At 48.6% G+C, this 12,553-nt stretch overlaps 1 protein-coding gene across 1 annotated transcript in view; it reads right to left on the reverse strand.

Annotated features, from left to right (window-relative positions):
• Positions 1-11,809, reverse strand: part of CYFIP2 (cytoplasmic FMR1 interacting protein 2) — a 97,014-nt gene extending 85,205 nt beyond the window's left edge. Inside the window, exons 1-4 of the mRNA XM_012730078.1 lie at positions 11,671-11,809; positions 10,180-10,269; positions 2,789-2,866; positions 679-780 (exon numbers count right to left, since the gene is read on the reverse strand). Coding sequence (XP_012585532.1) covers positions 679-780; positions 2,789-2,866; positions 10,180-10,269; positions 11,671-11,787 — 387 coding nt within the window. The 5' untranslated portion in view covers positions 11,788-11,809. The remainder of the gene's footprint in view (positions 1-678; positions 781-2,788; positions 2,867-10,179; positions 10,270-11,670) is intronic.
• Positions 11,810-12,553: the final 744 nt, after the last annotated feature.

Consider the following 12,553-nt stretch of genomic DNA (forward strand, 5'->3'; position numbering starts at 1 on the left):
GGGGGGGGTGGGCAGATGGGGAAAGAGGGAACAGGATAGGAGAGGGGTGATGGCTCATGGGGAAGGGGGGCCCAGCGCAAGGAAGCAGGGGTCAGCTGGTGGCTCATGGAGAGAGGGTCCCCCATTGGGGACCCTGGTGGGGGAGGGGGGCGGTGGGACAGGGTGGGGCGGCCCTGACCTCTTGTAGGCAGAGTGGTCGTTCTTGACGCTGCACTTCATGTTCTTCAGCTCATCCAGGACGGCAAACATATTGATGAACTTGCCCAGGGTCAGCAGGTAGGCCTCGGACACAAAGTCCTTCCTGCGCTCGGCGTGGCACAGTCGCTTCACCTCGCTGCAGAAGCGCTCGATGGCCTTGCGCTGTGGGCAGGTCAGAGATGGGTGAGCCTGGGGGTCCCAGGTTGGGGCAGGAGGCAGGGTTTGGGTGCCCTGGGATCCGAACCAAGTCGGAGACCCATGTTTAGAAAAGGGGTATGGGCCAGAAGACCTTTCTTCCCTCTCCTGCTCCCAACACTCACCTAGATGTGAAGTGCCTGGAGGGAGGGACCATCGGTCATCTCACCCAGGGGTAAGTGGACACTCAAAACACATTTGACCTATCCCAGAAATCCTGACCTCTGCATCCTGAAGCATGGGGACCTATTCCAGCGTTGTGACCCAGACCATCCTGGCCCTCACCTGGAAGTACATGAACTTCATGAGCTTGGTGACCTCGGGCTCCAGCACCTCCACTGTCTTCTCGTAGATCTCCACACGGTTGGGCTGCTCATTGCACTTGACCTGTAGGGAGGGGCTTTCAGAGTCCTGGTTTGCCAGGCAGTCCTGGCCCACACCTGCTGTCTCATAAATACGGCCCGTTTCGTTCTCCAATGCACCTCACCTAGGACAAGATATGATGTGGTGACTGACCCCAGGGAGAGAAGGCAAGGTGCTGGCTAGGTCTGACCCAAAAGGGCAGGGTCCCTGAAACAGAACCTCTTCACTTCTCTGCTCTGAGCCCTGGCCATAGGCATACGCCCCAAGCAAGGACTTCATATTTCAGCCTTCCTGCTGGAAACTGGTGGGGACCTGCCAGACTTTAAGTGGAGAAAGACACGCCATCCATTGTTCTGGAGGGGCCCAGGCAAAGCGCCCAGCCTCACTCAGGCCAATACAGCCCTGAGATGCACCTGCCAGAAGCTGACCCCCGCCCGGTAGTGTGAACATCAGAACCACATCTGGTCGGGCTGGCCAACCATGCAGGGTGAGGAAGGGAAGCACGAGGACATTCTTCACCCTGCTGTGTAGACACAGTCTTCATAGTGGCAGCAAGCAGACAGACACCCAGAGAGCCACAAGGACAGAGGTGTGGTCAAGTGTGAAGCAGCCGCAGGGTATCAGTATGTGGTCAAAAGTGTGAGATGGAGTGATACGAGCCGACGTGCACAGTAACTGGACAAGTTGCAGGGTAGAACATGCAGTTCCAGCCCATGAAACTGTGTGTGTGTGCCCATCTATAATATAGGCATAGAAGGTCCGGTACAAACCAAACCATTACTAGTAGTTACCACTGGGGACTAGAATCGGAGGCAGGCGGAGGCTTAATCTGGGTTTCTACACCTGTGGCTTGTTGATTTTGTTACACAAGGGGACCTATTAACTATACGCTGATGATAATGATGGTGAAAATAGTATCTGTATATGTCAACAGGAAAAAGTTGGTAATAACTAAGTGAAGGAAAAAAAAAAACAAGAGGCAGAAGAGTTTGAATAAGAAGTGCTTTTGTGAAGTGATCATATTTACCAAATAATGTTCATTGTTCAAGGAAAAAGATCATGGAGAGCAAGCAGCAGTGTCTATGGTGGTCAGGCTTTGGCAGGAGGTGGGTTTGGGGGCAGCGGTGTTGAAGGTTGGGGGCTGTTGTTGCGGGGTGATGTCTTGCTTTTTTACTTTATACCTCTTTGTGATGGTCTGGGTGTGGTGCTATTGTCTTAGCCAGGAGACAGGAGCCATGAGACTCGGAACTCCATGACACGTGACACTAAATCAGGCTGAGGCCAATTCATTGCTAAGTAGAAGGTGGCATTTTCTCCACGGGAGATGCCAGACCAGCTGATAGCTCTGAGAGTGACTGTCCCTGTCCCTAAGTAGGGACCCTGCCCCAATACATACTTTAGATGAAACGAAGTATTCTCCACAAACAACCCCTCTAGGTTAAGAACCCCGTAGGCTGACATGGTTCCATCGTGAAGTGGTCAAGGCACGAGGCAATCATGAGTTAGAGAGCTGGAGTGACCTCGTGGAGGAAGAGCAGAGAAAGGACCCAGCTCTTTAATGATCCGGGTTAAAGCTGCTTAAATTAAAGCCTCCCTGTTTCTCTGGGAGCTGCCTAAGGTGTCACTGATGCCGACTCCCTTATACTGAATTGCAGAAGCTGGAATACGTTCTTGCACAGTACTTGCAGGATCTGAATCATCCTGTTTTTATTTCTCAGAGAACTCAAGAACCCAGACTCTAGTAACACTGTTAACATGCAGCTTTTGAAATAACATGAGTTGTGCAAGTAATTTTTAAGTCATGGTCAGTGTTACAGGAAGTTGTTGAATGTCTCGGCATCCGCCTTGAGTAAGAGAACTTGCTTATGTGGGTGCAGAAGCGCTCGATGGCCTTGCGCTGTGGGCAGGTCAGAGATGGGTGAGGCCTGGGTGAGCTCTGTGGGCGCAGCAGCTCAGCTCTGGGTGGGGGAGGGGTGGTGGGTGGTAGCTCCCCTGGAGGACAGGCGTTTCCGGGAAGGAAGCATAGGCTCACCTGGGGGATGGCCCGGGAACAGCTGCGCCAGGTGTACAGCATGACTGCGTACTCATGTCCTTCTTCCAGCATTTCATTCTGAAACACAAAACACTCAGCTCAGCAGTGCTTCGCACCAGCCTCCAAATCCTCAGGGCTTTCAGTGTGGTCTGGGAACCAGCAGCCTCTGGCATCACCTGGGGAGCTTCTCAGAACTGTGGACTCTCTAAAAAACTGAAAATGGCTACACAAGATGAACCAACATCCCCCCTCTGAGGCATTTATCTGAAGCCCATGAAGCCATCAAGTGGAAACATTACAAGTTCCACATTGTTTACTGCAAATTATTATTTTTTTAATATAATAGTCAATTTGTACATCATTTTGTGTTTTTTCCATCTCAGTTGTAATCCCCACGGGCTTCCCATCACCAAATCACCTGTGTGCCATCACCATAGTCCCATGCGCTCCTCCCACTCCATTTTTGATCCCGTTCCCAACTCCACCCCTGTAAAATGTCTCTGGTATATAGTTGTTCATTATTATTATTTCCTACCCTGGTCCTTTATGCTCCTGTTATGAATGAAACCATCCAGTATTTTTCTTTTCTCTTTCTGGCTTATTTCACTAAGCATGATCCTTTCCAGCTCTACCCATGTTGCTGCAAGAGGCAGAGTTTATCTTTTTGGATTGCTGAGTAATATTCCATTGTGTGTATGTACCACATCTTTTTCACCCAGTCATCCACTTTTGGGCATTTGGATTGATTCCATGTCTTTCCTACCGTAACTAAAGCAACAATAAACACGGGGTACTGCACATTATTTACAGTAGCGAGGACATGGAGGCAGCCTGAGTGCTGCAGAGGGTTGTTTGCACCGTGGAATGCTATTCAGCCAGACGGAAAGGCGAAATGCTGCCATTCAGCAAAACGGCGGGCGAAAGACAGATTTCCGGTGATTTCACGCGTATGAATAAAAAAACACAGAAGAAGTGGAACAATTATAAACCAGTGGACACTAATAACCAAAGTGAGCTATCAGAGGTTAAAGTGTGGGGGCAGGGGGAGGGGAGAAAGAGTCAAAGGGGTAGAGGGTGGAGGGAAAATAGAGCACAAAATCTTAGCGTCCTTCCTAGGCTGTGGAATGGGAATCTGCACGGCAATGAAATTCCCTGGAGACTTAGAAGCCCCGTTGCACAAAAGCCTAAGAAGCACTGGCCTACACTCTCCATCGGACGCCCAGGGGCTTCGCTCACAGGCACAATGTTCGAACAGGAGGCTTCCTTAGAAAGGAGGCAGATCTCCTTATTCCTGCGGCAAAAGGTGTCCCAGATCAACTCTTGGCAGGAAAATCAGCAAGTAGCAAAAGACTGTGCACAGCAGGGAGGCTGCTAAACCAAACCAAGCACACTTGTGATGCAAGTACAGTGCTGTGTGTTGAAAAGCACTGGGTGGGCCACGCACCTGGCTGTGGACAGTAATGTCTCCAGGGGTGCTGGGGCTTCACCTCGTCTGTCCTATAACCTGATTGATCATGTTTGCATTTTTCCACATGCCCATGTTACTATTCCATAAGCATGAAAATGACTAAGATCAATTTTTAAAAATAGCACGGAGCAGATGGCAAAAGCCACAACAGCATGAACAAGAACGTGGCTCTGAAAGGCGTGGTGATGACTCACGGCACCCATTCAGTGGGCTATGGAAAGAGCCCCCACTTGGGGCCAAATACCTGGGCTTCAAGCCCTTTTCAGCACTTTGGAGGCTTTCAGTCTTCAGAAAATCACTTAATCTAAAAGTCTGCACAGAGACATCTGTCAAACCACAATGCTAGTAACAACAAAGAATTTTATGAACATTTAATTAAAAACACACATGCACACACACACACACACAATGCTAGATAACCCATAAAGCGATTTAAGAGGATTACTAGCTAGATGGCTTGGCAGTTTCTCAAAAAGATTAAACACAGAATTACTGCAGAACCCAGTAATTCCACGTCTGGATATAAACCTGAGGGAAATGAAAACAAATCCATGCAGAAACTTGCTCTCTTGATATTTTTTTAAATGATTTTATTTATTGATGCATACAGAACTGGGGTACAGGCCAGAGGTACAGGGGCTGTGAGAGGCTTCACTGGAGACAGAGTGGGGAGCAGAACAGGCAGATTGATGAAGTACACTGCTGAGGGGAGCAGCAGGCGGGTCAGGAAAGGTCTGCCACGCCATGTGGGTCACCTCCAGGTGGGGACTGAACTCACACAGAAGCGGCCACAGCTTGGCTTAGCTTCACAGTGCGGTGCTCCAGCCCACTGCGCCACCAGGGCGGCTCTGTTCTCTTATGTTATAGCAGCATTATTCATAGGAGTCAAAAAAGGGGAAGAGCCCCAATGTCCGAGAGCTGATGGAAGGATAAATGAAAGTGGCCGAGCACACGCTGAAGGGCATTCACTCTTCCCCTGCTGGGGCCACGGTGACAGACCTGGAAGATGCAGTGATGAATGGAAAAAGCCAGCCAGAACAGGCTGCTGTCACACGGGCCACAGAGATGGAGCGGCTAGAACAGAAATCTGAAGAAGCTGAAGGTGGATTAGAGTTTTCCAGGAGACAAGGGATGAGAGCTGCTGCTGAGAAATCCCTGGTAATGAATTGATGGAACTGAGCCATCGGGCAGTTATATAACATTATAAATATATTCCCAAAACCCAGACTTACACCCTTTAAATAGTAAAATTTATTTATGTGAAACAGACATAACAAGTATGAAAGACCATCGTTTGTATTGATATGAAAATGAACTTGTACTGACTTATTTTTACTTTCAAACATACTATTTCCTAGTATCTTTCTAACACAAGACCTGATTTAATCGGAAGATGATTACGTTTTATAGATCTGTTTTCAGCAGCAAAGATCACTGACAAATCACTTTCTACTCTTAATTTAGAGAACTTTTAAAATCATGAGCATGCTGGCGTGGCAGACCTCTCCTGACCCGCCCGCTGCTCCCCTCAGCAGTGTATTTCATTGATCTGCCTGTTCTGCACTCCACTCTGTCTCTGGTGAATTCTCTCACCCTCCACATCTCTGGCCTGTATCCCAGTTCTGTATGCACAAATAAAATCTTTAAAAAAAAAAAAAAATCATGAGCATGCTGCCCTGGAGACCAGAAAGAACCAGGACCCAGCCTATGAATCTTCGGTCTCAGCTGCTTCAAAACACATGTTAAAAAAAGAAGTGACAGGGCCCTCCCTGGTGGGGCAGCGGATTAAAGCACAGCACTAAGAAGCTAAAGCCACTTCAGCATGAGTTCAGTCCCCGCCCGGGAGGTGACCCACATGGGGCAGCAGACTTCTCCTGACCCGCCCACTGCTCCCTTCAGCAGTGTACTTCGTCAGTTGACCTGTTCTGCTCCCCACTCTGTCTCTGGTGAAGCTTCTCACCGCCCCTGCACCTCTGGCCAGTTCTGTAATGCATAAATAAATAGATCTTTTAAAAAATATATCAAATGTTAAAAAAAAAGAAGAAGAAGAAGAAGAGACAGAGGCGCAGGGTGCACATGTCTACCAAGCAGCGAGTGTCCCCAAGAAGCATGAGTCCTGTCATGAGCTCAGCAGGGAGAGTTTGGTGAGCAGACACGGTTCTGTGCTAGGAGCTGGGGACAGGGTGGAGAAGAGATGCATGTAGACAGCTCAGCTGGCCATCACCACGTTCTCGTCTGTAACGCCTGGCAGAGAGCAGTCAGCAGTGGGTGGTGGCAAGAGCTCGGGCAATTTGAGTTCTGGTCCTAGCTCTTTGGAGCCACCTTCTAACTTAAAAACATCAGCTTTCTTGTTTGGAAGTCAAGAGTTGTTCTAAATCAATGGTCCTCAATCCTGAAGACATATAAAATCTGAAAAATTTCTGAACTCGCAGGCCCCAGGCTAGCAGAGCAACGCCATTTTCCTGGGGAGGGCCCAGCAGTGTGGGTTTGGATGTTCGTCAGGGGAGTCTGACGTGCAGACACAGGACTGAACGAGGAGCTAAGATTTTGCAAGCCCAGGACTCCAACACAATACGAGTCCAGCTTCAGTTTCAGAGCTGCCAATGACAGGCGGTGTCTCTCCAAAGTCTGGAGACTCAGCCCCCATCTCACCCCTAGCAAAGAGCCCTTGGCTCTTCCGTACACTTAGCCAAATGCCGGGTTTATGCCCCGTCTCCTCCTCTTCTTTCTCTGCCCATCTTGCCTTTTGGGAGATTCAGTTTGCCCAGAGGGTGGACAGGAACAACACATGAGGCTGAGTACCCAACAAAGTCACTTGGCTGTTGCTAAGAGACTCTAGAAAAAAGCTTTAGTCAGGTATGAGGTGGAAATGGTGAGTGAAATTTATCTTTGGGAGACCTTATCCCTGAATGTGAATAGTACAGCATTTCCTGACTCCTGTCTAAAACAGTGTCAACACCATCCCTGTGTGGAAGGAGTTGTCACCACGTGTCCAGTCTGACCCACAGAACCTCTGAATGTAACAGCCTACATGGCAAAAGGGACTCTGTTACCTACCCATTCCTGCATTAGCTGGCTGGTCCAATGTGGTGACTAGGGTCCCCAGGAAGAGGAGGACAGGAGTGTCCCAGAAGGAGATGTGAGGAAGGAGCAAGACTTGGAGCCACGTGATTGCTGTCTGGAAGGCAAATCTGTGCCACAGAATGTGCATAGCCTCTAAAGCAGGTAAAGCTAGGAAAACAGTTCCTCCTGGGTAGCCCAGAGAGGGATCCATCGCCAGCACCACCTTGTTGTAACCCTGCCAGGCCTAAGTCATATCTCATCAAAAGAACTGTAATCAGATACTTCTGTACTATTCTAAGCCAATAATTGGTGATCTTCTCTTACAGTAGCAGTAGAAAATTAATGCAATCACTCCTCTAAACCAGTCCCACGACCGACTCCCCTGTGGGTGTCCCTGAGCTGGTGTTCCAGGTACCCACAGTCGGTGCCGTTCCTGCAGCATCTGCTTCAGCCCCCAGCTGACTGCTGAGTCAGGGCATTAACGTCTAGCATTTGATTACAGTTCTTTAGGTGAGAATCTGACATGGGACTTGCAGGGTTAAAACCAAGGTGCTGTTGGTGATACATCCCTATCTGGGCCCATCCCAAAGCAGACCACGTCCGATTTGGTAGATTAATTTAGGGGTCTAGGAGCACTCAACATGTGTAAATAAATAGTGTTCTCAGCCCCCTAAATACCTGCTAGTTCATACCAAATAGGAACATTTTACTTTTGGATAGTGGAGGAAACCTGTATGCAAACCCACTTAGATACCCTTCAGCCTTAGGCCTCCCTGTAAGTAACACTGTAAATAACTAATGGTCTTACCCCATTCATTCACCTCATTCACTCCTCATTTCAACTCATTCTACGCATAACCAACAAATGAAACATATGCCCCTAGCAGAACTCTGTTTACATCTCTTCCCTGCAATAACGTTTCCCATTCTTTTCGATTTTTTGATTAAATTAATGAAAGCCCTCTGCCAGAAAAGAATTGTTTCCTCCTCCCCATATCCACGCCTTGAAGCCTTGACCCTCCCAGGCCCTCAGAATGTGACTGTCATTTGGAGAGTGGATGCTTAATGAGGTGACTGACACAAGGCCCCTAGGTGGGCCTCCCCTCATCGGAGTTTTCTAAGAAATCTGGACCCACAGACACACTGGGAACATGCAGAGAAAAGAGCAAGTGAGGACATCTGCAAGCTACACACAGGCCTCAGCAGATGCCAGAGCTGCTAACACCTTGATCTTGGACTCCCAGTCTCTTAAGCTGGGAGAAAATAAATTTCTGTTATTTAAGCCACTTAGATTGTGTTATTTTGTTATGGCAGTTTGAGCCAACTAACACACCCCGCGTGCACGGAGGCTTACCTAATCTTCCATAAATCCACAGACCATTTCTCTGCATGTGTCTTATTGTCCAAACCCGCAGGCTTCCCAAACATTTCTGCATCCATGCCTTTGCTCACGCTGGCTTCCCAGCTGGGCTGTCTCCCCATTTCAACACTGACAGACAAATCCTAGTTCTGTGAAACAGCAAGTACAGTGGAGAGAGACCAGAACTGGGAATCAGAGCCCCAGATTCCAGACTCCATCAGTGATTTGCTGGAAGTGGGGTCATGAGTAACTTTGCTATGAACCTCTCCTGGTGTCATTTTTCTCACCCCTAAAGTGGGGATAGTATTTATAAGTTGTAGGGCTATTACTGTAAGGCTCCGATGAGACCATAGATGAGAATATCTTCCATGTTTTGAAGCGCCGTATATGCGGTTATACTGGGTGTGTGTGTGTGCGCACACACACACACACACACACACACACACTATAAAGCACTATGTTGACAGCACCACCTATAAACACAAATGACAGTGTCACCTTCCTACCAGGCCTCTCAAATGCCATTTCCTTCAGTAAGTTTTCTCTGACCCTCTCAAGGCCCCTTCCGAAGCCCTGAACCTTGACCCTCTATGACATTTACCCTCCATTTTGTGCATTTTCATCTTCTGCAGGATGTTGTATAGGTTTGTAGTCAGAAAGACCTGGCTTAGTTCCACTGCTGCTCAGCAGCAGGCATCTGAGGGAGCTGTCTGGCTTCATTCCCCCATCTGTAACATCGCTATTGTTACAGCCTACCTGGCAAGGGCGGAGTGAGGATTGTTGCGACAGAGCATGCAGACCTCCTGCACAAAAAGTGCCAATAAATGGTCAGCTTGGCTATTCCCTACCACTCAGCCGGACTCGAGACAGCCCTTCTTTGTCTTGGCACACCTGCCCACCACTTGGCCCAGTGTCTGCGGGTGCCACAACATGAACACTCAGGGTGCCTTAAGGCAGGTTTTAGGACACAACTGAGAGGGGAGACAGGCCCACTGAGGCACAGGCAGAGCCTGTGAAGAAGGAACCTGGAATTGTTCAAATACCAGCACTGTGTGAGCAGAAAATGAGTAGAAGCCCATGAAGGAAGGAATTGATCCCTTCTGGACGGTCAGACGCATTACCCCAGAGACACCGGCCCCACCCATGAAGGATCTCGCAGGGGTGGAGTGAGAATTGTTCATGATGTGTTATTCCAAAGCTGTATCCCTTTTTGAACAACTTTTGCTTTGCCCAAGAGACAAAAGTTCAGTCAATCATCGATAAAGGACAAGACCCGGCAGTGTCCAGAAAGCTATACACACTTGGAGTGTGGATAAAGCTGGGCTGGAGGTGAGTGGGGTTCGCAAAGCTGGATCTTAGCAGAACAGCATGCCCCAAGGCACAGAGAGGGCTGGGCCAGGCATGGGTCCAACTGGGAAGAGCTGAAGACAAGTCCATGCAGCAGGTGGAGGGAGAGGGACGTTGCCTCAGCCTCTAGCCCGGCAGGTCCCAGGGACTTACCATGCTGGAGTGCACTGTAGCCTGCTCGATGTACCTTGCAATGCCTGTGACGAAGGCGTTCCTGTCCTCGAAATTGGTGTCGAAGTTTGCCTGTGGGAATGACAGGACAGGAACATTTGCTGGTTGAAACGAGGCCAAGGCAGTTAGTGTCCAGCAAACTACAAATACCTTCAGTTCTCTGTGGAAATCTATCTCCATCCCAGTCCCTCATCTCCCTCCAAAGCCTCGATGGGACTGGCATTGGGCCTATATCTGTTTCCTGTATTGGCAGATGGGGAGCCCAGCAGAGCCATGGAAGCTGAAACAATGAGCCCAAAATACAAAAGCTGACAAAAAGGAGGGTATGCATTGCCTTTACCCAGCAATTGCAAAAATGTTTACCTGTGGATGGAGATGCACATACAAAGATAATAACCACAGTGTTCTTTGTGGTAGACAAAAACTGGAAATCACCCAAAGGTCTGTTAATAGCTGAAAGCTAAATACATAATACATAATACTACATAAATAAATAATAACTATACAATAGACTTAAAAGACTCTGTGGTGGTAAAAATATAATAAAAATGTAGCCTTGTAGTATTGTCAGGGAAAAATTATCCATAATAAATTTTATGTTAAAAGAAAGCTGAAACACAGAGCACTAAATAGTATTAATCCTTTAAAAAATACATATATGCAAAGACATATATATATAAATTAATTAAAAGGGTGTGTTTCTATGTGTGTGTATATACATATATAGGCACATATTTACTGGGAATTTTCTTGTGCTATACTTTCCTATATTGTTTGTAGTGCAAAAAGATATTTATATCTGTAAAAATTAAATGTGGGTTAGAAAATGTGACCAAGCTAAGCTTATGAGTTCAACCTTCAAGGCATGTGCTTAATACCTCTCATCATTAAAAAATTAAAAATAGAGTATTTCTCTTCAGTCTCACTGAGCAGTCTAAGAACTTTTGAAAGGTCAAACAGCTAAACACCACTGCTGGGCCTTCCCCCACCAGGAGGTGTTTGCACTGTGGACTCCGCACCCAGACACCAGCAGGAGCAGTGCACAGCAATCCGATCTGCTTTTCACCAGCAGCCGCTCATCTCTCCAGTAGAAAGCAAATAAGCATGGCCAGCTCCCTGAAACGTCCGAGTCTGTGGGCCGTTGAGAGCTCTTTTCACATACGTGGAGGAAAAGTAATTACCCAGCAGACTCTAGGGGGTTCTAAATGGCAATATTTAATTCATGAGGTCAAGGGTGCCAAGACCAGGTCGGTGCTGCAGCAAGAAGAGCCAGGATGGCATTAGGGGTCAGGCTGGATCAACACGCCTTCCCTGGGGAAGGGACACAGCCTGTGCGTGAGGGCTAGCTGATCCTGCCTGCTCTCAGCTCCACGAGGGCATGGGCACTCCATCAGCTCTCGACCTTTCACCTGGAGATGCACACCTCCTCCCTTCCGCCTGCAGGGCAGAGTTCCAATGCCTAGGAGGAGGTACCTGGTACATGATGGAGGAAGGCGGTGGCTCGATGCATGGCTGCTGGTCAGGTAGGGGGAGCTCTTCCAGCAGGTCCACATTGGACAGGGCATCCTCCAGGGTGACGTGGGTGGTCATGGCTGCGGTTTCCTATTTCACACTGGGGGAAGGAAGAGAGGACAAGGGAAGTTCAGGGGCTTCCAGGCTTTTCTCTCAATCTCACCAGGTCGAGGCTTCTCCTGGAGAATTGAGGGAAGGATGAACATGTACTGAGACCACACTGGCACTGCCCTTCCCAATCCCCCTTGCTTCTGGACTCAGCCTGAGCCTGAGACTTGGGAAGGTGCTTTTATGTCTGCTCTCTGGGCTGAGCCTGGCTGGAAGCCTCAGGCCAACAAGACAGGTGGTATGGTACCTGAGGTTCAGGGACGCTCAACCACAGCAACCCAGGGCAAAGGACCTCACAGGGTGCCCAGGGCCAGGACATGGGCCGTGGCTGGCCACCCGCCATTTGTACGCCATGAGGACACCGTCAGTTCCATTCTTAAATGACAGCACAGCACAATGTCCATGATCGTGACAACCAAACTCTTCAAAATAACATCAGAACATAGGTTCCACGAGCTAATTCAGCTAGGATGGAGCGTTCAGACTCCACAAAATTAACCTTATTTACAACAATAGAAGAGTCTCAGCCTGGACACGTGCTGGGAACCGCACCGACCACATCTGCCCTACATGGAACTGTGTCTCAGGGGCTGTGGAGGGCACAGTTCCCATGAAGACTTTGCAGGCAGTGAAGCTGAAGGGGTCTGAGCAGCACGATACCCAATTCGAGCTCATTGCTATTTTAAAAACTCAGCACCCTGCACTCAGAATACTCATTTTCCCCCAAGCATATGTG

The sequence above is a fragment of the Condylura cristata genome, unplaced genomic scaffold (assembly GCF_000260355.1).
Source record: "Condylura cristata isolate star-nosed mole 26May11 unplaced genomic scaffold, ConCri1.0 scaffold00026, whole genome shotgun sequence".
Taxonomy (NCBI): domain Eukaryota; kingdom Metazoa; phylum Chordata; class Mammalia; order Eulipotyphla; family Talpidae; genus Condylura; species Condylura cristata.